The sequence below is a fragment of the Petromyzon marinus genome, chromosome 36 (genome assembly GCF_048934315.1).
Source record: "Petromyzon marinus isolate PM22_M1 ecotype Great Lakes invasive population chromosome 36, UKy_Petmar_22M1.pri1.0, whole genome shotgun sequence".
In the NCBI taxonomy this organism is placed as follows: Eukaryota; Metazoa; Chordata; class Hyperoartia; order Petromyzontiformes; family Petromyzontidae; genus Petromyzon; species Petromyzon marinus.
In genome coordinates this window covers 6,122,333-6,150,302 of record NC_133702.1, presented here as the reverse complement: position 1 = coordinate 6,150,302, position 27,970 = coordinate 6,122,333, and the positions used below count along the sequence as shown (strand labels likewise).

Below are 27,970 nucleotides of genomic sequence, written 5' to 3'. Positions count from 1 at the left end.
CAGGAATTCATATTATTGGGTCTTTGTGGTAAAATCACGTAGATAGCTTCAAAGAAAATAAAAAAACTACGACGTTTCGATCGCCAAAAGACGACCGCTCGTGTTGCGATCGAAACGCCGTCGTTTTTTGTTTTTGTATAGGCCAATAATTGTGTCTGGTTGTGTTTCTCCCTTGTGATGGGACGAATGGTGAGATTTATAAGGGCACCACGGGGTGACCAATAATGTCTGCATTGGTCTGTAATAAGGTAGGGCACTGATAAGGGGTTGACAAGAATGCCAATCTACCTAATTCACCCACTCGCCCATCTCCCTACCTGCCCGTGCCTGCGATAACAAATTCAAACGATAGGCGGAGGGTAGTGGGGAGCAGGGGGTGAGGTGGGTTGGGGAGAGCAGAGGGTGAGGTGGGTGGGGGGAGCAGGGGTGAGGTGGGTTGGGGAGAGCAGAGGGTGAGGTGGGTGGGGGGAGCAGGGGTGAGGTGGGTTGGGGGAGCAGGGGGTGAGGTGGGTGGGGGGAGCAGGGGGTGAGGTGGGTGGGGGGAGCAGGGGTGAGGTGGGTGGGGGGGAGCAGAGGGTGCAGTGGGTCGGTCTGGGAAGTAGCTTCTGTATTTACAAAACGCGTTTCCGTTTGCACGCGGTCTAGGGCGTCGCTTTCGACCCTCGCCGCTCGCCGTCCTTCGCGGGGGGTGGGGAGGGGCTTGGGGTCAGGGTTAACCCGGAACCACGTGGTTGCCCCTCCTCCACGTGTTCGTTCGTGGGTCCCGGCATTGGTAAAGTCTCAGCATCAGTCTCAGTTGAAGTTGGCTGTTTCCCCTCGTTCTCGTTGCCTCTTCCCATCGCCGCGCAATGTCCTTCTTCATCAAGAAGAAGGTGGTGGACAGGGAGCGGACCAACGGTTCCGTCAGAGGCAACAAGAGGAAGGTACAGCTGCCGTGGTGGTGATGATGATGGTGGTGGTGGTGGTGATGCTGGTGATGTGGGCCTGCGATTGCGGGTTCGTCTAGGTAGGCCATTGGAGTCGGGGTAGTGAACACGTGTCTTGAGACAGTGCGAGAGAGACTGTGTGCCGAGTATGCACCGGAATGTGTACGATTAGTGTGAGCGTAAAGAGTGCGTTTAAGGTACGAGTGAAAACAAGCGTCTTGAGTGTAATTTTGAGTGAGCGCGCGAAAGTGACCGCGTGCGTTTAATATAATTTGGCGCTGCTGCTGCGTAAGCAGTGGTGAGCAAACGCGATTAACACACAAACTCAACAGATTCGTCAATAGCAACAACACCGTTGCCTAAAGAGTTTGTGTGTGTCAATGGATATGATTTGAGAGTGAGTGTAATTCTCTGTGACTTGAGTTAGTATGTGAGAAAGTATGATCGATCGCTCACAGTAATTGCCCCGCAAGTCCAGTTCTCTTCCCGTTCTGTTGTAACTTGCACTGATACCTACTTTATTGAGGGAGATATTGGCACATAAAATAAATATTGATGTATTCATGTCGTGTGCTGCCGATGAATGAAAGTGTTTATTTTCGTGACAGTGAATTTAATAATTGTGTAATTGTAAAAGTGTTTGTGTGTGCAAATAATGCGTGTGTGGTTGGGGAGTATGAGCCAGTCAGTGTGATTGTGAGTGTGAGGTAGTGTGTGTGTGTACCGTTACGGCCTTCATAGGTGCTCGCTAACAGCACTTGCCCCCAACAGTCTGTTTAGGCTATACGGGGGGGATCTTTGTCTTTGCGAGTGTGTGGTTGACACGGTGGGTAGCTTCAAGTAATGCGCCTGCCATTCGCCCTCGCCTGTTAACGCGTAGCATATGGGTCTGCCTCCGGACCTTCCTGCCTGTGAAACTTAACCACTGCACCGTGGCCTCAATGTGCACCTATAGTTTTAACACGAACGCCGTGCGTGCCGACTTGCAGCCAGTGTCGACGTGATAAAGGCCACCTTAAAGGTGACAAGGAACATCGTGAAATGTCCCTGTGTTCTTAAGCTGGGACTGGTGGCAGTGGTTCTTCACCAATTTTGATCGGTGGCGGGGGACGGCACTTTTGCCGTTAAGGCATCATCATCAGTGTGGGAGCCGCCACAACATTTGAAATCATTGGGGTTTGGTACCATGTTTTGTTTACGTGACAAAACTTAATAAGTTGCTGTCGGGTGGTGGAGGGTTTAACGACACATATTTACGCGATCTAACCCAAAAAAACACCTCTATTATGGATAATATTGTTCGCGAAAGCGTGTTCAAATGCAGGGATGTGTTTGTCACGTGTTGCTGTATTGTCGGGGGCCACGTCAGGGGCCGCCAGTGGCCCGCTCGCCTTGCAATGAAGAACGCTGGACGGGAGGTGTGCACAGAAGCCCACCAAGGCGCGGGGTTGGTGGATCACGCAGTGATGGAACTCGCAAGGAGAGGAACAAAAATATATACATTACAGCTTGTCTGTCGCATTCATGCTGCGACCCGTTTTGCGTTTTCAGGGTGCTGATGACAAAACAACGGCCACAAAAGCGAAAAGAAAACAAACTATCCAGAGAGATGATGAGATCTCAAGCGATTCCGAAAAAGAGAGGTTTGTTTACGCTTTACGGTGTCGGCAGTATCTGTTTACATAACACATGGACACCATGATGCATAGAAATGTGTTCTTATACGACTCAATACCTTCCTTAATAGAACAGTACCGGAGTACTGTCAAGATTCACTCTGTGCGATTCCTGGATCATGATTTTGTTTTAAGAATGCATTATTTTATTGATTGTGTTTGTATTGCCTGCCTTGTATGTGATCTGTTGGTAGGTATCATTTTTACAGTGTGCAACGATTGCGTAAAAATGGCATTGACTGTAAATAGTAAATTCTTCGACATAAATTGCTGCATGTTGTCGCGTATGAGAATGCATTTTAATTGAATCATTCTGTTCAAATAAGTGGCAAAGTATTACCATCTAATTTTAAAATTACTGTGCGACTTGCACGCATTTGCTACAAGGGTGTAATAGCGCAGGGGTGGTGGGGGACTATTTCCTGACTCGTGTCCGAAGAGGAACCTTGACGTTTATTGAAAAATAACACGTGTGTCTTCGAAGTATAAAGGGGCCTTTTCAGTCACACAACCCCGCTGAGTGCACTCAAATTAGAAACTGTTGCCACGTGGATAATTTTCTCCTCTCGTCCCAATTAGGGCGGCTAAGATGCAGTTATAAGTGGATATTGTATGTATGTAGAACTTTTCTCGCACTGTACGGATACGTAACCAACCTTGCTAATCGGAGGTTCGCAAGGTTGGTTACAAACTATTTTTTTGCGAGCCGCTTAAGAGGTGATAGGCCCCGTGGCTTGCTGGCCGCGTGAAATGCAGCCGCAGACCGTAGCTTTCCCGGCCGTGGTGTCGTAAGCGACGTCTCGGCGTGCTGCGTGCGCAGCGATGGCGAGCGAGGAAAGAAGGAGGAGGAGAATGACTTGGAGGTGGAGGAGACGGCTCAGGAGAAGAAGTTGCGCTTGACCAAGCTGTATCTGGAGCAGCTGCGGACGGAAGGTACCCTGTCACCCACTGACCACTTGCAGATATAAACCCCTCGCTGGCTGCAAATGTACAAGAACACCTCAACCCTTTCCCGTTCCTTGACACCCGCGACTTGCAGGGTGGGGTCCCGTTCACCGCTGAATCCCACGTGTGTGTGTGTGTCTGTGCGCGTGCAGAGGAGGATAAGGCTGATGACCGAGCTTTCCGTCATGACGTCATAGCGGACCGGCTGCAGGACGAGCTGGTAAATGTCCTTTGACGATGCATGGGCGAGCGGCTCGGGTGTAGACAGCATGAGCTGGCGCTGCGGAGACTCTGGGTTCTAAGTCGAGGGGCAGCCTTCTGTGATGAAACTGGGTTCTTGAGATTCTGAATTGCGGTGCATTGGTTGTACTTTTATTGGAGAGAGTTAATGGTCACAGTCCAGTCGGCAATGACTGCACAGAAGTCACTTGAACAGACCTCAGAGTTAGCTCAGAGATAGCTCTGTGAGGTAGCTCTGCTATAAATGGTCCACATGATAAGCCACTAAGTTGAGCTATTATTTGCGGTCAGGTCGCTTCTGAAAAAGAGATGTAGTTCAGTGGGCATTACCTGGTAAAATAAAAAGTAGTTTTAATACCCCTCTATGTGGGCCGTTCTCGAACACGAATGGGTGTCCTTGCTTTGCAAGAGCTCCAAATGGATGCTTGGTCTTGTGACATGGTGCTCGGAGCACAATGAGGATAAAAAATATATTTTTTTTAAATGTCATCAATTAAACAAAGCATGAGCACATGCCAGGAAAGCTTTGCTGTGTGTGGAACACTGATGAGTGAGCTGCGCATGTTCTTGTGTATCGGTAGACGTTTGAGCTAAGGGTGGATGTTTGTGTTTTCAGATGGAACAAAGCGGCACTCTTCAGCGACAAATCGCAAAAGAGGTTTGTGCATTTTCTTCTAACTTGCCTGAACAAACTCCCTGTTCGCCTTCACGCTTATCACCCATAACGTCTTTATTTTACTCTGTACAGGTTTGCCTCGCTTTATGCGGTTTCGGTTTGTGCGATTTCACGTATATAATGCGGCTAACTTTAACTTGGACGAATGGATGCTGGGGACGAGACCCAAGGGGTTGTAAAGGGAAAGGCGCTGCTCTGCAACGTGGATGAACGTCAGGGGAGGGGGGTGCGTGACAGAGTGAGGAGGAACGTGTACAGTCAGACAGGATGGAGGGAACTTGAACCAGGAACCTGAGCTGTTTAAGCAGAGAGCATCAAGGAGCACGAATCATCATGCGAACTCCGGTCTTCTCCAGCAGCGGCGGCGGCTTTTGGGCTTGCCATCGAACAAAGACGGTCACCGCGTCGCACACTTTCAGATCCTCTTCTGCGGCCGACCCGGAGACGCTCTTCCTTCCAATATTAGGAAGCCACTGGGAGCTGTGGACTTTGAAATCTTTTATTGAAAAGTTCCATGTATGTACGTACTCGGCGTGTGCTTCTCCGCGTGCTCCACTAGCTGCGCTTGCCCGGCCCCGGCGCGGTGCGCGTGCTGCGCGGACACCAGCTGCCCATCGTGTGCCTCGTCATCTCTCCCGACAGCAAGCACATCTTCTCCGCCTCCAAGGACTGCACCCTCATCAAGTGTAAGCCGCCCCACCCCGGCACCGCGCGGTGGGGCCGCCGTGCCCACTGGAGCCGTCGGTTAATACTCCCGATTGATAGAATTTGTTTAAATATATATTCTTGGTTCTTTCGGTAAAGTCACGTAGAAGGGAAGGGATAGAACCAAGAATATAAGACATCTCCACTTGGGTGTCTTAGTTTACCGAAAGAACCAAAAATATGAATCCCTGCAGTCACGAAAGCTTTAAATAAAAATTTAAATATATGTATAGTTCAACTTGGTTATGCTTTGCATTAAAGAATGGACACGCAAGACTCGACATGTTTTTTTTTTTCGAAAACGAAACTTAATTCTTTTTTATTTTACCAGGTAAAGCCCACTGAGCTATTTCGCTCTTTTTCAGAAGCGACCTGGCCACAAAGATAGCTCAATGAAGTGGCTTATTGTGTGGAAATTTATTGCAGCCAAATATTCTAAACGCGTGATGTTGATTCTAAATGTGGAGGGAAAAACCGGGGAAAAATCCATGCGGCCACGAGGAGAACATGCAAACTCCAAATATACAGGCGCCGGCAGGGCCGAGATGGAACCCACGACCTCCTGCATACCAGGCGAGGTAGTTAACATCTCGCAGCACGGTTACTGAACATAGGCCCAATGGTTGCAAAATGCTGAGTTGCCAGCAACATGGAAACCGCTGTTCACCACAGCATTAACTGGTCCCGTAGAGTCGGAGTATCAACAGCCACAGGCCACTCTCCTGCCGAACGTGGCCTGACTGGTGCCCCACCGAATTAATTTTGTTTCGGAGCTCCCTCCCGTCATAAATCGGCAAAACAGACGACTCCAGATTATACACTGGAGCAGACACCCAATAGGTTAGGGCCTCTGTACAATCAGGTGGCCCAGCTTGTGAGAAACATTTTCACAAGGGAACCCTCAACAGATAGCGCTAACATGCGAGGACGCTCCGACCAGAGCTCAAGCGGAGGCGTCTTGGCTTTAGTCCTGCCTGGCAGCCTCGGCCAGGTGTCCACAGCCAGGTGTTCACAGGCAGGTAGTAGCCGCTGTCTCGTTGCCCGGGTCGTGACGCGCGCAGGGGACGTGGAGTCAGGGCGCCGGGTGCTCTCCGTGCCGGGCCTCAAGAAGAAGGACAAGAGTGGTGTCGATGGCCACGCAGCGCACGTCCTCTGCATGGCCATTTCCTCTGATGGCAAATACCTGGTATGTACACGCACACACAAAGACAGAGATCCCCCGTTTATAGCCTCAACAATACTGTTGGGGCAAACGCCGTTAGCGAGCACCTATGAAGGCCGACACAACACATGGGGTGGGTGGTTGGCCAGCACCACGCAACGCACTTGGGTACTCATTTCAGGTTGAGTAGACTTATAAGGGAGGCCCAGGATCCGTTCAGTTATTTCTCACTGAAGTTGGCCGTGAGCGGATATCGCTAGTTTCGTAGCGCATTGCGCGCGCGCACCATCGCTCACGATGGGCGAGTGTTTTTGTTCGTGGGAGGCAATGCATGCATACCAGGGGATAACGCCCAAGGCCCTTGTCATTTGGGCGAGGAACCCTCTTGCTCTACTGCTATCTCCTGGTCACCTCGCAGATCAGCAGGTTTGGGAGTTTCATAAAGCCTCATGATCTACCTATAGAATATCTCCTGTATATGTGCTACATACATATCCACTATTATGTCTGTCAATATTTATCACCGTCATCCCGCCTGGCACTAAATCTACGGAGTGGTAGGCATATCTATGGGAACTAAACTGCTGTGGGCTACGTGATAATGACTGAAACAACAACGGCCATTCGCCACTCAGTGGCGGTGACATCACCACAGCGCTTGTGCCAGGCTATGTGCACGTTAAGGCCACGTGAAGCATTGAACGCCCGCTGGCAGGAGGTCACGGGACAGACCCAGGTGCCATGGGTCGACTGGCGGAGGTGACTTGCCGATGCACCGCCTGTGCCCCCTACTGTGCCAGCTTTGATGACTGATGACCAATGACTGAAAGCACGTGTGCGTTTGTGCACTCTTGTCAGGCAACGGGCGACAGGGACAACCTCATCCTGTTGTGGAACCCGGCCACGATGCAGCTGCTGCACACATTCAAGGGGCATCGTGACGCCGTGTCGGTACGTCTCCGTGTGTGTGTGTGTCCTGCGGAGAGCGGGAGTGTAGCGGTGAGCGCGCTGCACTACAAACTCGGCGACCCGGGTTTGATTCCCGCTCATGGCCAACACCAGTGACGATTATCTGAACTGGTCCTGGACCTCCCCGGTCGACTCGGACTCAAATGAGTACCCGGTGCAGTGTAAATATCGCCACTAGGGAGAGAAAGGCGGCGGGGCGTGGAGCTGGCCAATCACCCCCTCGTGTGCCGTGCCGGCCTTTATAGGTGCTGGCTAACAGCACTTGCCCCAACCGTATGTTAAGGCTTTACGGGGAATCTTTTTTGTCCTTTGGAGAGCGAGAGTGTGGCGGGTTAGCGCGCTGCGCTACGAACCCAGCGACCCGAGTTCAGTTCCCGCTCACGACCAATAGCGGTGGCGAATATTTGACTTGGTCTTGGGCCTCCCATAGGTCGACTCTGCCTCAAATGAGTACTTGATGCCGTGCGAAAACATCGCCATGAGGGAGTCAAAGACTGCCAGGCTGGGTGCTGATCGTCCACCGATGCGTCGATATTTGTTTGCCCCCTCCTCCACCCCCGCACCATTGCGTTTGAGTTGACAACACAATCTCTGTGCCGCACTGTGGGCCCGTAGCGCCATCTGGTGGTGGTAAACTGTCGGTGTGGCTGCGATGGCTCGGCACTGCCCGAGCTTTGCTTCACTCATTGCCCAGTGCAGTCCTCACGATCCAACCAAGGGCCTGTCTGCCACTGCCGTCCGTTCAAATACAAATGAAGCGGCTACAGTCACCGCAGTTACCGCTAAACGCTAGCGAGGGTGTGGCTGTTGCAACCGTGTTTGTGCCACAATGCACCAAGGAAATTGTATGTATGTACGTTGAACTTCTTTCGCACCGTACGTAGTCAACCGTGCTAATCGGAGGTGCGGGGGGAAGGGACAACAAATTAAACACAAGCAGCTCGAAAGAAATGAAGTGCACAGCTCCAGTAACTTCCTATAATCGGAAGGAAGAGCCTTCCAATTGTCAGGAGATTTTTTTTAAACGCTATAAAATTCCTTCAGCACTTTCATCAAGGCGCTCATTTCATATAGGCCATGGGGCTCCCAGTTTTAATGCTGTTGTAATAAAATATGCTCGAATTAATTTGTTTTGGGAGTTTTTTAATCGTTAAATTAAATTTGTTGTCATAGCAACCTGCTATGCTTGGCTAAGTGTTACGATTAGCGGTGTTGTATGGATCCTGTCATAATAATTACCATAACGACAATGCCCAATAGCCATGAGGGCCTCGCCCAGTCTCAAGAGTCCTGCATGAGGATGTTTGGCCAAATCCATGAACAAATGGTTTGGCACTCGGGAGGCGAACCCAAATAACTGTAGAGAACCCAGACACGTAAGGGAATTTACTCCGATTCTAGAATACGTCGCTGTGCTGCCATCCCCTGGGCTACCTTGTTGCCCGAGCCTATTGTAACGTATCGCTTGCTGTCCTCGGATCTGACCTCTAAATGCTCGGCGCGGTTACGGTGCGGAACGTCGTATCCGATTTGCTAAATTTGGTTGCGCTGCGAATAACTCTCACACTTACCGGTGAACGCGACAGCTTTAATTGGTTTTGGCTGCGTCGGGTGGTGGAGAGTTTCACAGTGTAAATTTGACCCGATCGTTAGGTGGCTTCACCCCAAAAAAAAAACAACTAATCACGCTCATCCCCTGCTTTGTGTCCGTGATGTGACAACATTGGGGCGTTCGGGGGAAAATGTGCTCATGATTGTGGTCGCAAGCGCCCCGAGCCAGCGCACGTGATCGGGGCAGATCGGTTAAGGCTGAAGCGACTGCTGGATTTCTAAGACGGCTTCGGGAGTTGGTTCACGCGCTGATCTACTCATGGCCGCCGTCATCCGCAGGGCCTGTGTTTCCGAAAGGGGACCCACCAGCTGTACAGCGCCTCGCACGACCGCTCCGTCAAGGTGTGGAACGTGGATGAGAGGGCCTACGTGGAGACGCTGTGAGTAGACCGGCCCGCAGGGACTCGCCCGCCACATGACAGCCGCGGGCGTACGCGGAGCTGCAGCGGCAACTCTCTCGGCCGCCTCGACAGCGGGGGGGGGGGGGGGGGGGGGGCGCTTTCAGTGCATCATCTTATCTGCATTTTAACCCTTTGCTGTTCCTGTGGCGGACATGTACTTCATCGGCTTTTCTTCCGATTCCGTACCCCGTCCCAGTTGGCGACGTCGCCGCTGGTTGAACGCCCGTCACAAAACGCAAAAACTACGAAACATTTTTTTTATTTTACCAGGTAAGGCCCACTGAACTATTTAAGGCTTTTTCAGAAGCGACCTGGCTGTCACAAACGATAGCTCAACGAAGTGGCTTATCACGTGTGGAAATTTGTCGCGGCCAAATAATCGAAACGCACGTTTCTAAATGTGGAGGGAAAAACCGGAGGATCGACATTGAACCCACAACCTCCTGTATACCAGGCGAGGCAGAAAACATCGCCACTGTCTGAGCATGTCGGACACCCCCGTTCCTCCCCCCCCCCCTCCCCGTCGCAGATTCGGGCACCAGGATGCCATCATGGGCCTCGACTGCCTGGCGCGGGAGCGATGCGTGACGGCAGGCGGGCGCGACCGCTCGGTGCGTGTCTGGAAGATCCTCGAGGAGTCCCAGCTCGTGTTCCACGGCCACGCGTGAGTTGGGCGACCCCCCCCCCCCCACCACAACCCCCCCCCCGCCCGCCCTCCTACCGCCCCCCTACGGCCCCCCCCCCCGCCATCCCCACCCCACCGTCTGTCTCCTTGCTCTCTCTCTCTCTTCCCCCGTACCTCTGATTAGCACGGTTGGCTACACACGGTGCGAAAGAAGTTCAACGTACATGCATCGTCTCTCGTTTATCAGTGCGCTGCGTTTGCGAGATTTTAACTACCTCGCTTGGCATACACGAGGTCGCCCTCGTTGCATTTGGAGTGCGGTATAACGATGCATCTGTATGCACTGCCCTCTGCTGTTCACCTCACAGCTTCACATTCTAACGGGATGACTCTCGCCACCACATCTGTTATCTGCATTATAAACGAGGATAATAGGAATAATGCCTTGACAAATAGCGCAGAGATCATGCGGATCAATCAGAGCTCCGGATATGAGAAGCGCTGGATATTAAGGCCGCAGAGGAGTGGAATTTTATTGTAATGATTGACTTGCCCCGCCTCGTTTTCCCATCACGACCACCGCTGCCAACAAGGCAGCCCTCGTTAGTCGAGAAGAGGGATCGTCGGTTAACTTGGGTCACAATTGACAGGCGATTTGAACCTGCACCCGAGCCTGCATCACTCCCACCCTGAGTACCGGCGCTTCTGTGTCCTCGTGAACCCCGTGCTGCCGGGGGGCAAAAAACACAGGAGGTCGGAGTGCGCTCTGTTTAGCCTTGGCCGCGTCTTTTGCTCGCGAGTACAATCGCTGCAAATCCCTTTGTGTCTGGGGGGGGGGGGGGGGATGGCTGCCCTCTTTTTTATGTTTAATTAAGATTAATTTAACGCGACGCGCCCTGAAAAAAATCCCACTGTGCATTCGGGGCATCTGCTGCCGGCACAGTTCTGGCTGAATGTTATTTGAAAAATAACGGAATTATGCCTTTGTATGTGGATCGATGCCCAATGTGGCAAAGGTGTTGGTCATATCATCACGCCGTATGCATCGCTTGGTAAACCTTTGGAAGCTCGTATCTCAGAAGCTGTACTCCTCTGTTCTTTCATTCTACGCTCCCAGCAGAAAAAAAATCCAGTTACACTGTACTTCTACGCTCCCCGCCCTCGCCAAACCCGCACACCAACCATCGTGGTTGAAGTGTCTCTCGACCCCAGTGACCCGCACGGTATTTGGGAGGCTCTTGTCCCGCGTGCAATGTGGGAGAAGGGTGACGTCCTTTGGGCGGGGTGGGGGAACTGTCTTGCACCCCCTTCTCCCATCCCTCTCCCTTCGCGCCCACGTACACGCTGCGACTGCGAGCCGTGGCATTTTTGGCGTCTCCGCGTCGCGGGATGGACAGCTTGCGCCTCTCGTCCGTCGCTGTCAGTTCCGCTCGGCTTTGAGTGACATCGACGCACCTGCTCGCCGTGCCGCTGTAATGAAACACGTTTGTTCTTTTTTTTGTTGTTTCAAGAGCTGACATTCAGGCGCGCGTGCTCGGCCACGGCTTGCGGTATTTCGAGCGGCTCGTTGTGCAGCTGCGCTGTGCAGACACGAATCTTCGTCGCGATCGAGATTGAATATTCCTTTGTTAAGGTTACAAAGCGAAGGAATATGTTATTTTATGCCGAGCCAGTTTACACTTTTAATATTTTTGAACGTGAGGATGCGTGAATGATATCGCGGCTGGGCTACGGTTTTGATGTCGGGCTTTGGATCGTTCTTCGCCTGCAAGTGCCTTACGACCAATTTGACGATAATTCCGCCCGATCTTGTCACATCTTGGAAGCTAAACAAGGTGTTGAGCCCGCTTAGCACTTGGGACGGAACACTGCATGGGAATAATAATGGTTGTTATTGGAGGCTTGGCCTGTGCAGTGGCCAGGGGACGGCATTGCAGCGATGGATTATTTTAATCTTTATGTTTGTGGCTTTGAGCGTCGCCCTCTCGACTCCGTGGGGTTTTCCTGCCGCTGCTTCTGTTTGCGTGCCTCGTGACGAACACTCGCTCGCGATTGGGTCAAGCGTCACAATGCAGGACCCGGTCCACAACAAAAGTGTCTGAGACCCAGTGAGAATTTCCCTGGGAAAATAAAAGGGCGGTATTATTATTGTTTTTTTTTTATTATCAAAAACCGTGGCACGTTACCTTCAGAATACCGGTACTCCTAAATGTAACAACAATTATGCGTAAAAAAAACATTTCAAGGGTGTTCGTATCGGTCTGGAAACAATCCGGCAAGGGAAAATTTCTCCGCAGCGATAGTTAATAACATCGCAAGCGTCGTTTGATGCTTTGTTACCGTTGCCCCCTTCCGTGCCTTTCTCCGTCTCTCCACCCACGCCCGTTCCTCCGAAACCCATCCCCAGCCCTTTACGCAAATGACGACGAATACGCCGGACAGGAAAGGTGCATTCAACCTGCAAACAAATAACAGAACAGATACAGCACGTCGCCTAAGGCGATTTCGAGACGGCCTCATCTGCCTTGCATGTCTCATAACGTCACCCGAGTCAAGTCACCTCCTGCTCAAACTGAACATTTTAGGCGGTGCTCGTGTCCCGTTTACAGCCCTGAGCCAGTGCTGGAAATTCCACATTCCTATGGTGAAGGAAAGTGCATCCTTCGGACATCTGCTGTTGACTTCCACGCAACTCCCAACCAGGTTTTAAATTCGCAACCTTTCCGATTGAGAGCCGCTCGGTCCACCAGCCGAGCCATCCGATTGGCACGGTTGGCTACGTGTGCGTACACCCGGCAGAGTTGCGTGCAAAATATGTTTTGGCCTCGGACCTCGCTTGCTGCACCAGTAGCCGCGCTGCGAGGGGGTCGGCAAAGCCAGTGGTTCACACCTGGTGAGGCGCCGGGTCCCGGCGCCGTGCGGTGGCCCCCTTGCCGTGGATTAATATTGCACGACGAGCTGGCGGCCGCCCGCGAGAGCCTGAATAATTTAGCGGAAGCCGTAAAGGTTGTCGGCATTGTTTGCCGGGGTGGTGGCCCCGGCGCACCGAGGATGATCGTGCGCGCGATCCGCACGGAGCCTCGGCGTCGCGCCCTGGCGGGGGGGCCCGCAGGGGTGGCGGCCGCCGATGCCTCGGGCCGATTCTTCGCCCGTCTTCTGTATCGGCCGTGTGGGAATTTGTACAATTTCCCTCCGATGTATTTTCGTGATTGTACCGCAAATGATGCCCGTCGTTTTGCCGCACCGGTTGGCACCCGCGTCAGGACGTTATGAATCGGAATCCGAATTTTTTTTTATGCCGAACGACATAGCCGTACAAAGCACACAAGATGCTTTGGGGGGAGCCGTGCAGCAGAACAGCAACGACCTACGCTGCATCATTTCTCTTTACGCAAAAAAGATTGGTTTTGCTCTTCTTTCACAGTCTGCCAACGCGTGAAGGCTTTCAGTGCACGAGCACGAGAAGCCGATTTGGTGGAGCGTGCAGAGTGCTGCAGGATGTGCTTTTCACTTGGACGGTGAAACATCATTCAGAATCTGAAGCGCTAACCTGACGCAAAAAAAAAAATGAATGGAATTATCGCGGGGGGGGGAACGATTTGAGCCAGCTCCGTCGAGGTACTGCGTAAACATTGCACGCGCCCACGTGAGTTAAAGTCGTTTCTTAGACCCGCGATGCACGCGTGCAGGAGTTGATTATCAATGAATCGGTACACGAAAAGCTTTGCGTGCAAGAATAACGGAGCGAAGGTGACTGTGCAAGCGAGAAGTGATCCATATGGGGGACTCTTAAAACTGAGACCCAAACAAAAGATCCTTTTATTTGATTAATGACCCTGAATCATGGAAGGTCATCAAATCTGCACGGTGGGGGGACGTGGATCGTTGAATGAGAATGAGTTTGCTCTCAACTCAGGTCCGAAACTTTTCAAGAAAAAAAAAATAGCCGGGCGGAGTTGTGCGGGGGCGGTGCAATGACCGGACTGGTTTAGATTTAACTCGCCACTGATGGTGTCACGCGTAGCCAAGCATCGTACCCTTCGATTCGCCCGATTTGTAGCACGGTGCGTTTACAACCGTGCCGCCATTGCTCCATTCAACAATGGCAGCATCGTTGGCAGCAATAGCAGCCACGAGTATCCACTGATGCATGAAGACCTTAGGAAGCCGCCCGCTAGATTGTTGTTGTTGCTGTTTCGTGCGACGTATACTATTCTCACAAACACACGTGAGCCATATTCGTGTATCGTGAATCTTTTTTTGTTCTGGGACGAGTTATATCGACCCTCGGCGACGGTGGATCGCCTCGCCTCCCGCCGGGCAGAAGGCTGGGGTTGCTTTCCCTGCGGTGAGCGCCGTCGGTCGCCGTCGGTCGCCGTCGGTCGTGCGCAATTCCGAATGCGGACCCGAGGTGAAGATGGGCGCGACGCTCGTGCCAGTTCAACGCGGTCATTTTCATTACCGCGGACTGACCTTGACTGTGATTCGTTGGGTCCGCTGTCTGAACCCATCACTCGTAAAATTGGCCCGTAACATTTGAGTTTTCGTGGAAGAAATGCCGTGCGACTCCCATCGAAATAATTAAATATATATCCCGCAAACTGAATTAGCGCACCCCCAAGCCATAGCTGCGCCAGTTTATGAGTACTATCGATTTCTGGAAGGGGAAACAAAAAATATCTCTGCTCTGTAAGATTTTAATTTGACAGCTCCGCTTTCCCAAAGGATGAGGCTGCAACGCTCGGGGTTTATGTTGTGCGTGGATTTTATTTGCCCAGAGTGTTTTGACAATCGGCAGTCAAGTATAGCGCGCCTCCCCTGCTACGGTAGAGAGGCCACCGTTTATAAACGAGGAAGAGGTTCCTGAAATACACGTAACTCACGATTGGCCACAGGCAGGATTTGTATGGGTTGCATCGTAACCGTGCTTGTGAATAATAATGAGTTAAAACTAAACTTTTTCTATTAAACTTTTTACCAGCTAAAGGCCCACTGAGCTGTATAGCTTTTTCTCAGAAGCGACCTGGTCACAAATGATAGCTCAACAAAGTGGCTGATTTACGTGGAAATTAATGGCAGCCACAAATACTCAAAATTCATGTTGATTCTAAATGTGGAGGGAAAAACCGGAGGATCCGGAGAAAAATACACACGATCACGGGGAGAAAGACACGCAAACTCCAAATACAGGTGTCAGGGTTGGGCTCGAACCCACGACCCCCTGTATACCAAGCGAGAGGGAGTTAACATCTCGCCACTGTGGTGGCGCCATTTCGATTATTTAGCTGCTCCTCACTCGTCGACGGGCCTCGGTTCCCACATGACCGCAAACACGTCGGCAAGTTAAAGCGGTTACGTCAGGACAAAATAATAACGGAAGACGCATTCTTCGCCCTCGTTCCCTGCGTATGTAAGCGATCAATACGTTTTATTAAACGCTGAATATGCATGTTTAGCATTATCCTTGTTTTGGTTTTATAGCGGCAGTTCCTTCCCTCCCCATTACCCCACATTTTCGAGAGTTGCCGGTCATCACTCTGCTGCGGCTGTTTTTAATTTACTATCGTGCAGTGGGAACGATGAAACCCTGGATTTTATAAAGGTGGCGCTTCAGGCTCGGCGGGGTGGGGTGGTTAAAGAGAAACAAATGAAGGACTGGATTCAATACAGGTTGTCAAGAGTGTGACCACGTTGGACATTTTTTGGAACAAAAAGCCCCGGTGGGAAATGCATCTCTGCGCTCATCTCGGCCCCCGGATATTGACCCGACATTGAACCCCAGCGTTTTGACGTCAAGGCGGCCACATCAATGCTCAGTGCAGGGGAGGAGGGAGAGGTTTATTGTTGTAATGGGGCTAATTTCCAAGGCTGCAGAAACGTTCCAGATAATTTTTTTGTTCGTGTGGTCCCAGGCTTAATTGAGCTCGATAGATCAGTACAGAGATATTCTGCGTTTTCTTAACTTAGAGTGGGCACATGACTCGTGTACAAGCGCTTCTACTGTCAAAAAGTTATCTGCCTAATTATTCACATAGATGTGATATCTACAGTTAAAGGGGTGGCACGATGGTACAGTGGTTACCGCACTGTGCTATGGACCTGGCGATCTGAGTTCGATTCCCGGTCAAAGTTAACATCAGTGGCGAGCTCTATCTGAAACAATGCCGCCCCACCCCGCCTTCATCAACCCGTATGGACCAGCAAGGTGAAGTATGGTCAAAGATCTGGGGGAAGCCTTTTAATCCAGCATTGGATTGACACATGGGTGATAAATTATGCAATCATTATCTCCAGAAAGTTTTTGGTTATAAAACAGTGAGCCGTGTAAAGATTAACAAGACACTTTTGGATCAAATTTGGCCTTTTCCCATTGTGACTGTTATTGGTGCCAAGCACTTTAATTGCCGGAGTGTTTTATGAGAAACGGGAGTCCTGAATGTTTAACACCGATTGATAGGTTGTTTATTATTTAAGGATGTTAGACGTGGATTATCGTCTCTCAGGGCAGTATTTCTCAATCTCCGATCCTCGTGCCTCACCCCCACAGTGCAGCTATACGTGGTTACCACCCCCGGTTTGTGGAGCGTATCCGTGCAAAGAGGGCACGAGGCTAAACAAGTCGTCGCCCTCTTGTCGTCTGCCCGCAGGGGATCCATCGACTGCATTCAGCTGATCAACGAGGAGCACATGGTGTCTGGAGCGGACGACGGGTGAGTGCCTCTGTCCACGTTTTTGCCGTCGTGCCGTGTGCACGGGTCTGTGGCCTGGCCGGTGCGGGAAGGTTGCTCGCTGAGAACTTGGTGCAGAAAAAACTAGACTTACGGGGCAAGGCCCACTGAGCTTTGTGGCCCTCTTTCAGAAGCCACATGGCTATCGCAAATGATAGCGCAACGAAGTGGCTTGTCGAGCGGAAATTTATAGCAGCCAAATACTCTGTTACCAAATGTGGAGGGGAAAAACCGGAGGACCCGGAGACAATCCACACGGCCACGGGGAGGGAGACGCGCAAGCTCCAAATAGCCGCGTCAAGCCCACGCATTTGACTCGCTCGTCGCCAGCGAGCGCCGGTCGCTATCGCTCGTGCGTTGGGCGGATTTGTCCAGCTTTCGATTTCAACCGTGATCGTTGGTGCCTTTTTAAGTTGCTCAGTTTACTTGGCCCCCCCGCGCTCCTCGCTCATCGAGGGTCGGCGACCCGGTGCCCATGTGACGGCAAAGGCGTCGTCGTCAAGTAATCCGATTGCTTTGAGGCGGCGGTGAAAGCGGGGACGGCGCATTCTCTCTACGCCTTCACCCCCATTGTACACCGGTACGCGATGAATACGCGTGTTTTTTTTCTGTCTAAACCCACGCGCACGCAACGCGCTTTTCGTTAGCCCAGGATGAGTTGGAAGCCGGCCGTGTGGCGAGGCAGTGATGCCGGCTGCATGCGAATCTATGGCGCAGGAATGAATGAGCAACGAACGTTGAAGCATGCAGTCCAATCTGCGTAATTACAGTGTACGATTGATTACAAATCATGAAAGCAGTGATTTGTCCATTAAGCGCTGGTACTGCTGTAATAACGTTAAATGCCAGTTTTGCTTTTGAGGCGTCATGGCTGGAATAAATGTGTTTGCCAAACGGTTGATTTCGGTAGAAGGACAAGAGAATTTATAATAAATTATAAATAACATTGGTCAAATCATTGTTAATTTTCATTATCAGCCATCGTCTATAACAATTTGCAGCCTCTTGTCAAATCACTGCTAAAAGGTCTTCCCACAGCATGCCAGTGATGAGGATTGGTGCACCTGCCAGTCATCTCAGTCAACCCATGGCACCTTGATCTATTCCGTGACCTGTCACCAAACCTTCGACACTTCACGTGGCCTCATAGTGCAGCTGGCCCGACCACAGGCACCGTGGTGACACCAACGCCACTTCGTGGCGAATGGTGGCGGCTGTTGTTAATGACACTCCATCACATTGGGCAGTGGTGGTGGGGGGGGGGTAAGGGGGAGGAGGGGCACGGGGGAGGTCCGGCCGGTCGGGTTCGATAGAAGAACCGCTCCAGATGTCACTCAACGCTGACGGCAGCCGTGGCTGGAAACCAAAATCCGATCGGCGGCCATTCCGCAGCACGAAGGGTAGCGCTGTTTTGCGGGAGTTCCGATGCTGATAGCACAGTGGGGATGCAAATTGTGTAAATGCTTTTAACGTGCTCCGCGCTCTCCCTCTCTCTCTCTCCGCACAGCTCGCTGGCGCTCTGGGGCCTGCACAAGAAGAGGCCGCTGGCCACTGTGCAGAAAGCGCACGGCATGCTGGGCGAGCCCGGCTTGGAGCAGCCGCAGTGGATCACCTCGGTGGCCGCCATGCTCAACAGCGACGTGGTGGCCTCAGGTGGGCCCTGCTATAACTCGTGCACCGCGCATGTACACGGACGCAAAGAGATCCCCCCCCCCCTCCCAGCAGCGTGTGGCCTGCTCGGACTCTGTTGGGGCAATTGCAGTTAAGCGAGCGACTGTGAAGGCTACGCCCGGGTTGCTTTTGTCTCACCGCTGCTGGTGTTTGCACGCCGCACCAGGTACGCATTTAAGGCCGAGTCGGCCTAGAGGGTGGCCCAAGACCGGTTCGTACATATCGCTCGCCACTGATGTTGGCCTTGGCCAGGGTTTGAACCCAGGTGGCCGGGCTTTGTGGAGCGCAGTGCGCTCGCCACCACGCCACCAAGCCACCGCTCGCCCAACTCGTGCGCGTGCACAAGCACACAGTCTAAATAAATACACACATACGTGTGCGCGCGAGCTGCAGTTAAAACCAGCCCGTCCTCGTTACGTCTCAGAAGCAAAGCTGGGTTGAGCCTGGATAGTACTTGGATGGGCAACCACTATGCTTTGGCACCTTGAGACATTTTGAAAGGTGCCTGATAAGTGCGAGTAATAATCATTATTATGACATCTGCATTTGGCTGCTGCGGGGGTTGCGATTGGTGGGCAGCAGAAAGCCGCTCGGCAAAATCCGTTGTACTTTACTTGTATGCTCCAATATCTATTCTTCCTGCCTTCACGGTCCCTAGATTGCTTCTATTAAAGCGATGTTGCTGGAAATAAAATCTCTCAGAATACCGTACTGTTTCCCTGATGGGATGTGTACAAAAAAAATTACTCTCAGAATACCGCTACTGTTTGCCTGATGGGATGTGTACAAAAAAAATTACTCTCAGAATACCGCTACTGTTTGCCTGATGGGATGTGTACAAAAAAAATTATGATTTTTTTGGAATGTGAAGGGTACGAGGGAAGTATGCGGTGGGCATTGTCTGCCTTTATTTTGTTTACGAATCGTAGATGAGTAACGATTCCCAACTCAGCCACGACGCTCGATCGATAGTGGCGATTCGGGGTCAGGATTCAATCGGAGAATCAATTCATTCTGTAACGTCGCGGTGAATGCAGCGGCCACTGGTGGCTTGCAGGCAGTCGCAAGCAGCCGCCGCAAACGATGTAACAACCCCTCCGCGAGCGTTGGCGCTAATAAGGCCGGCTCCGCTGTTGCCACGCTCTGGTGGCGCGAGCCCATTGCAGCAAGACGATGGGTTTTTAACATTGGGCATGCAACAAGTGAAGTGATTGCCTGCTCGAATGAGCTTTGAGATGGTGCTCATCCCCTGTATACGACCCTGAGCCAGTCGTGGAAATTGAAACCTTACTTTGGCATAGGCGAGTCTAGCCGTAGCACAACCGCTGTTAACTTCCACACAAAGCGGTACTCGTGGGTATTGTGACCCCCCCAAAGGGTTGCCAGACTGCGGCAGCCACCAAAACAGGAATTGAACCCGTAACCTTCCCGTTGCCAGCCGCTCTCGCTCTACCGCCGAGCCGCCGTGCTGTGCTGGGAACCCGTGGTACAAGTCGGCGGGTTTTTAATTTGGCCCTTGCGTGCAAACGACCTAATTTAGTATGCAAATCTAGCACCACCATCCCACGCAACGACGCAGAACGCCAGCGCACGAGCGTCGGTCTGTTCCGTAACGAGGTGCAAGAGGGGATTACTTATTTTAATTATGCGGGTAAAATGTAGAGGTTAACGCCACATCTAATTAACTGTGAAATCTGCGCGATCCGAATGTGTTTTTGCAAATTGGCTAATCGCATTGTGTGATTCGGAACCGCCGTTGACGTTTGCTTTGTGCGCAGAGTTAATTTTTACCGCGTTCGGCCTGCCGTCAGCACCGACACCTTTTCGGTGTGAATGTGCGTGCTTGTGTTTGTTCATCTGTAAAGTCGTCCACGGATTGGGCAGAGGTTGGGTCGAGGTACGGCAGCCAAACTGTGCCCGTGCAGGCCCCTGTTCAGTCAGTCAGTATATTTTGGGAGAGGCCTATTGAGCTAAACTAAAAAAAATATATTTTACCAGGTAAGGCCCACCGAGCCATATAGCTCTTTCATTATAAAGGTTTTTGGGTTAGATCGCGTTATTTATAGATGTGTCGTAACCCTCCACCACCCGACCCGGCCAATCAGCAAAAATGTGTCACGTTGACAAAAGACAAATAGTTCACTACTCTAGCCCACCGGTGTATTGAAGAGTGAATCCACGACCTGGACACATGTAATGATACCTCAACAATGTGGCTTATCACGTGGAAATTTATAGCGGCCAAATAATCTGAAATGTGGAGGGAAAAACCGGAGGACCCGGAGAAAAATCCGCGTGACCACGGGGAGAAAATATAAACTCCAAATATACAGGCATCCATGGTCGCGGTATCAAACCCACGAGCTCCTGTGTACCAGGCGAGAGAGTTAACATCTCACCACAGCGACACCCCGAAAAGCTGCCTGCCATAGCGGCCGAGCATGTTGCATGGGAAGGCTTTCGAGAAGTTGCATAGAACGGACGGTATGGCAGTAAGCGTGCTGCGTGGCAGACGGTTCAGATTTACAAAAGTTGCATAGAACTGTGGTAAAGAGATATCCTGTGTCTCACGCCCGTGTCTCTGTGTTGCTGCAGGCTCGCACGACGGGCACATACGACTGTGGAAATGTGGGGCAAGCTTCAAGTCGCTGGAGCCGCTGTTCACTGTGCCGCTGGTAAGCAAAGCGGGTTTGGAAATGAGGACAATTCCAGATGTAGGCTCTAGGGATGTTGGTAATCATCGGTATGACAATGAAGTGGCCTTTATAATTGTGGCATCATATCCCTATCAATTAGGACTTGGAATTTGGATCGAAATAATTCATCAACCCATCGTGATCGGGGAAAGATGCTCAAAATGCTGTACATACTCTTACGATCCGACTTCTTCATCCATACTGGGATGGTGATGGCACAGAGTTTTGTGTACGCGTCAAACGATTGGCCTTATCCGTATAAATAAGCTGTAGTTTCTAAAACTGTGGATGGCTCCATTCAAAAGCTCAAAAGCGCACAAATATTTGCGGAGGAGATACGTGCATGCTTTGAATTGCACCGGGAAAGAAAGGGGAACATGCGGTTCAAGCAACAAAAATGCATAATTAGAGACATCACAAGTGGACTCAGGCTGGAGGACGAGACTGGCCACAGAATCGCAGTCGTAGGGGACGACGCGACCGGGAGGATGACTACTGCGTAGATGGAGCGGTGAGATGGGCTCGTGTGTGCATGTGCGATGATGGATTGGAGCATCGCCGCACCATGAATGGATGGCGACGGTGGGGTGAGACCTTCATCCAGCAGTGGGTAGACCGTGGTTGATTTTCATAATGACTTGCCGAAGGATCGTATTGTGGACCATGTACTGGATTGCCGAAGTGTACGTTTGCAGTGCTATTGTGGCAGTGTTATATATTGAAAACATTTCTCGGAGGACGAAAGAAAATGTTTTGGGCGGTTGGTGGGGGTGATATTCGAGTGATCTTTTCAAAAGCGGTTCGCAAGGCTGCACCTCCGTCATCTGTGTGGCGGGGGGGGGGCGTATTACAGGGCGCGTGTTGTGACACGCCCGCACGCTCACGTGCGCGCCCGTCGCATCTTGCCCCCTGCCTCTCTCCTCGCAGAGCGGTTTCATCAACGTCCTCGCTTTCTCCAGCTGCGGCTCCTTTTTGGTGGCCGGCGTAGGGCAAGAGCACAGGTATGCGCACGTTCGCCACTGCACACAGTCTCGCATGTGCACGGCGCGTGAAAGACCCAGCGCTGAAGGTCCCGGGCTTCCCACGAAGCCCCATGGTCCACCCAAAACACCGCATCCACTGCACAAATCGTGGTAGCAAATGCGGATGGCTACCCGATGCACAAATGGATAATTAAAAACTCTCCAGGAGTGTGCGTCTCTGGTCATCCAGAACACAAGACCGTACAACGTAATACGACGCAGTGCCCCGATCCACAAATACGAAGGAGACATCGCAGCGATTACTCCTGACGCGATTAGCTGGCATGACCACCTCAATGTGAAATTGTAGCTGTTGCTCTGCATCTCCGTCAGGCATAAGAAAGAAGAAGCAGTGTTTACACTGCACCAGGGGGACTCATTTACGGCTTAAGTGAACTCGGCAGTGTCTCAGGGAACGGGTTCAACCATCTCTCCCCTCTGACTGCTACAGGTTTAGTGCGGCCTGGAAGCGTATTATTAAGCAATGCGTTTTACAACTACAATTCCTTATAGAGGATACACATGCTAATTAACTGATTACTAATTTATCATAATTAATAATACCCCCCCCTTCCTCCGCCTCTGATCTCTGCACCTAATGGGTTCTGTGATGACGTCACCCTGCTGCTCTATTTAAGACCGGAAGCAGGTGGATGGCTTTCACTATTCTGGCAAATCACCTGATGATGCTGGATGTAATTACCAGCAAAACTTCGTATTCAAATTGTAAATATTCTTAAATCAAAAATCAAATTGTAAATGTTGTGGATTTACTCTCCAACACACCGGTGGGCTGAATTAGTAACTAATTAGCACGTTTTTTTACGTGACAAACCTTACTGGCTGTGTCGGGTGGTGGAGGGTTACTTACATGATCTAACCCAAAAACCTTTATTATGAATCTCTCCCACTGCTGACGTTAATCGCGGCCAGGAATTGAACTCGGGTAACCGCGCCTCCATGCAGCTCCCCCTGTGTTTACTTTTAAAATCATCGCAGGGTGTAACACTCATCGCGTACTTGTTTTAATATTTACATTCCTGCCTGGGTCTGAGACCTACAGTGGGAAAAGTGACCTCCGCCCACAGGACTACAGCTCGGCTTGCGTTAGAATCCGCGGTGCATTAATTATGTAGAGTTGTACACGCAGGCTCCGGTAATACACTTTTTAACAGCCACTTTTCCCTTTAGCCGTTCCCCGAGACATCTGCAACTTGCAGGGTGGGTTGTCCCATTCACCGCTGAATCTCGTAGCGTGCGAAAGGTTCAGCGTTAATTTTATTGAGAGAGGCGTAATAGCGCTGCTGTTATTTTTAAAGACATTGTACTCACCGCAGAGAACTGTAGTGACTGGACCGCACTCTATGATAGCTGGTGCCAAACTGCCACACGCCCCTCCCGCATGGCCTTGTAGGAGCCTCGATATGTTTTTTTCCGACCTGCAGAGGTACCGATAAAGAACTGATGACGTACAGGTATGTCTTCGGAATGGGAAATGGTTTAATCTCAGCGGTGCAAATCTCTTTCCCGTGTTGCCCCCAAGCTGTGGAATTAACTTCCATAGAATATTCGATCTGTCGAGTCCCTCAGTTTATTTTAATCCTGCCTGGAGAATTTGTTTTCTTGTAAAAGGCCTTTTCTCATGATTGATTTTAAGTGTCAATTATTATCACCTTCTAACCAAGTAACCTCGACGTGAACTTTGATGCGCGCACCACCCATATTTTTATTAGTATTGGTGCGCGGCCTCTGTTGTTGTCGGCGCGTTTCTCCCGCCCGCGGTGTGACCACGCGGCATCCGTGCGTCCGCCGCGCGCAGGCTCGGCCGCTGGTGGAGGATGAAGGAGGCGAAGAACGCCATCTGCATCATCCCACTCGTGCGAGATGCCACCCGGAACCCGGAGGCTGCCGCAGTCGAAGAGCCCAAGACCTAACCGGCGTCGCCTCCCACCCTTCCTCTCCTCCCTCACAACCTCCCAATGCGACGCCACTTCCGGTTGACAACGCCGCCACAGATCGCCCAACCACGCCCGGTGCTCTCCCGCAACTGTTGGTTCATTCCGTCTCATGCTCTTGCCCACTAGGGGACGTCCCATCTCTGATAACCACCCAGTGATAAACATGTTGGCAGCATTAAAGGTACGCAAGATTCTGTGTTCCTTTTTTTGTATGTATATATATGCAGCCCTTTGCCCATCCAGTGCTGGATGAAAGGCCTCCTCGTGCCTTTTCAGCAATGGGGATTGTTTGACCATACTTTCACGCAGGTCAGTGCACGTTTGCGGGAAAGGGTCATGCTCCCAGGACCGGTTCAGATGCCACTCCACACTGATATAAGTCATGGCCCGGATTCTAACGCGGGCCGATGGGTCTGTTGCACAGTGCGCTACAGACCACCAATCCACCGCCTCACCCTTGTGTTCCTTGAAAAGGAATACAAATTAAATATTTTAATTTTTTTTATTGTCAAAAGTGCTTGTGTGTGCGCGTGCTCACTGCCTCGCCAATGCAAGCAAGATTTTGGCCAAGCGCAGTGAGAAGTATCGTATCCTTTGTCTCGCGGCCCCGCCATCAATCCTCTCCACTGCTGGCCGTCCAATCGCGCGCGGGAGTCTAATCCCAGGGGCAAATGTTTGCCCTTCGCTTGCGGCTTGCGGATGAGGTTGTAGTGGGAGCACACGCGCCCGCCCGCCCCTCCCGTGTCGACCGCCACAGCTCGCAGCGATTTAATATTGACGCTGGAAACGGTCGGCCAAAAGCCGCTTCTTGACAAGGGATGCGGAGTAAGCCAACGCTCCCCACACCTCGACAACGGGGGAATGCGCAGCGCTGTTTGTGTTTCCTTGATTACAATTGGAAGTCGCAATCTCCCCAGTGCAGTTGGAATTCTTGACACGGTCAGTGATATACAACGCATTATCATCGTCGGCTTCAAGCGAGATGTTTAATACCTCGCCTGGTATACAGGAGGTCGTGGGTTCGATCTCGACCTTGACGCCAGCGGTATATTTGGAGTTTGGGTGTTCTCACCGTAGGCGCGTGTTTTTTGTCTGGGACCTTCGGTTTTTATCCCTCCATATTTAGAAATGCGCGTTTAGAGTATTTGGCTGCAATAAATTATTTGTGGCCAGGTCGCTTCTGAAAAAAAGAGCTACAATATCTCAGTGGGCCTTAGCTGGTAAAACAAAAAAATAGTTTGTAGTTGTAATCCACCGACGTCGCCATCTCTCTGTCCTGCGATGTAATCCACCTCATGCCTACACAGTAACCGATCACTCCGTGGTGGATGTCCTCTTGGGCACGTTCCCCTCTCTGTTGGCTGCCACTCCATCGTTCGCCTCGATCCTGAACCTTCCCCCGCACCTCCGATTAGTGCGATTGGCTACATAGGGTGCAAAAGAAGTTGTACATACATACGTAGAGACCATCTCTAAACACACAATGTCCTTGGCAGTCCGAGTGATGTCTTTAACCTGCGTGTGTTATGCGTTTTCATTATTGTTACGCTCGTTTATCCAGAAAAGCCTCACACGAGTCTTTAGACAGTTTTCAGGAGTGTCCTGCCGATGTTTCGTGGTCGGGGCGACGTGATGTGTAATTCTAGATTTGAAGCTTTCGTGACTGCAAGGATCCATACTCTTTGGTTCTATTCGGTAAAGTCACGTAGGTAAAAAATAAAACAAAAATCACGACGTTTCGGCCACAACACAAGCGGCCTTCATCAGGTGAAGGGACCAGACTGTCTCGAGGACCTTTAAGGTCGCGGTCTGAGCTTGGCTGTGTTTCACTCCAGCGCTGTCCTCGAGACAGTCTGGTCCCTTCACCTGATGAAGGCCGCTTGTGTTATGGCCGAAACGTCGTGATTTTTGTTTTATTTTTACCTACGTGACTTTACCGAATAGAACCAAAGAGTGATGTGTAATCCCAAATGAGTAATTTGCAGGTATTTTTTTCAGAATTAGGATGTTTGGCCAATCCCAATTGCATGGCATCCTTTTTTTTATTTTTATCTCTGGGAGGAAGTCTGAGAACCCGGAGGAGAAACCCATGCAGGGGTAGAGCCAGAGCGAGAGGGAACCTACAAACTCCACGCAGAGAGGCACGCACGTCAGGTATCCAACCCAGGCCTCTCACAATCGTTACCACTGCACCACCACCCTACGCTTACTAATTGCCTTCCCCAACCACCCCACCTCCCTCGCACATCGAATGTGTCGTTGACAGAATCCATAGATCGCGGGTTTTAAAAGCAACCCGCGATCTACTTGCGGCACAGTCCCCAGCGACGGGCGCTTTGTTCTCGCCGACAGCGACCGACCGCTCGCTCGTTCGCTCGCTGACCAAGAATGATATTCCCAATAGAGCTGCATCCTCGCACAATAAACATTATAACGCGGCCGCCTCTGCCCCTACGCCCCCCCCCCCCCACGAAGTTATAAATGGGAATTCAATGAAAGAGCCGTGCCGCGATAGTCCCCCCCGCCTCCCCAGGTCCCTCGGGCAGCCGAGCGTTGGCAACGCGAACAATTCGGGGAGATAAGATGTGAGAGTAATTTTCCATCTCGGTGACGTCTCGAGGTACGGCATTTCGCGAGGATTCTTTCACCGCTAAGGCTTCTCCCCCCCCCCCCCCCTTCACGACTTGCATTAAGCCTGTCTGGTTCCACATTGTAGTTAAAATACTATGCAATAGGGTTTAAAGGAAGCGTGTCTAGTTCTACACTTCAGTTTTTTTGGGATAAATACTATAATACGGGTTAAAGTTAGCATGTCTGGTTCCACGTTTTTTGTTAATTGCTAGGCAAGACACCTTTAAACTATGTATACACTGTGTATATAAAGACAGGGACCCCCCCTGTGTAGCCTACACAGACTGTGGGGGCAATTGCTGTTCGCAAGCACCTACGAAGCCTGGCACGGTACTGGAAGAGGGGGTTGGTGTGGCCAGCACCACTCCCAGCCACCTTCGTCTCCCCAGTGCCGATGCGTACACACTGCATCGGCCACTCGAAGCCGGGTCGACCCAGTTGGTGGTCCAGAATCGGTTCAGATGTAGCACTGCTCATGTTGGCCTCGAGCGTGAATCAAACTCGTGCCCAGCCGTGTTCTCGGCACAATTCACTAACCACCACGCTGCCGCTGTTGACACAAAATGTGTGTGTAAGTATAGATACACGCGCACGCACAGACCCTTAACACGCTTGTGCACAAGTGCTGTTTACGAGTCGACAACTAATTAGCCATTCTTTCAGTGGACACATTGTTTCATGCGCCACTGCCTAATGAGTTATTCCTCGTGTCTCTATCGAGACGAACGTGCCATCGTTTTGCGTGGATTCAGTGGTTCTGCTCAGATTTGCTTTGTTCGCGTTGCGCTACTTTCAGTGGCGGTACAGTTATTCATTTCAGGCATAGTCCCCCAGCATGTGGGCGGGGTGGTGGAGCGGTGGTGGGGGGGGGGGCTGGATGTGGCTGACATCAGAGTTTTTTTTTTATATCGGGGGGGTGGGGGGTCGCTGGCAAGCTGCTCCAGTAGCTCTCGTGTTTCGCCGTGTTGTTGAACGCGAAACTTGTTTTAATCGTCCTGTTGGCAACGTGTCATGTGATACCGGTTGTATTTATTTGCGGAATTTGGTCCTTGCTACTTTTCCTCCTGGACTATTCTGGGCAGTTCGTTAAAAGTAAAAAAAAAAGAATAACTGGCGCCACGTGGTTTTGCAATTGCTCATGGGGGTGGCGGCAACGCAGGACGTGGCAATACTTGCGTTGCGTTTATTAATGGCCCGGCGATAAATGACATGTCTTGTAAATCCTATAGTTTTGTATGAAAGGATGCGGGTGGGGCGATTTAAGACTGCATCCGCTGTTGTTCATAACTATATATGATTATTGATAAAGAACACCATGTGTAAACATC

The 27,970-nt window shown here is 51.2% G+C and overlaps 1 protein-coding gene across 1 annotated transcript; it reads left to right on the top strand.

Annotated features, from left to right (window-relative positions):
* The first annotated feature begins 691 nt into the window (after positions 1-691).
* RRP9 (ribosomal RNA processing 9, U3 small nucleolar RNA binding protein) lies at positions 692-27,970 on the top strand. Its single transcript, XM_032966593.2, has 15 exons — positions 692-923; positions 2,478-2,569; positions 3,423-3,535; positions 3,700-3,767; positions 4,404-4,445; positions 5,023-5,149; positions 6,230-6,354; positions 7,189-7,281; positions 9,190-9,290; positions 9,841-9,975; positions 16,584-16,646; positions 18,172-18,317; positions 20,931-21,010; positions 21,959-22,032; positions 23,873-27,970. The coding sequence occupies exons 1-15, from the start codon at positions 849-851 to the stop codon at positions 23,985-23,987; spliced, it is 1,449 nt and encodes a 482-aa protein (XP_032822484.2). The 5' UTR covers positions 692-848; the 3' UTR covers positions 23,988-27,970.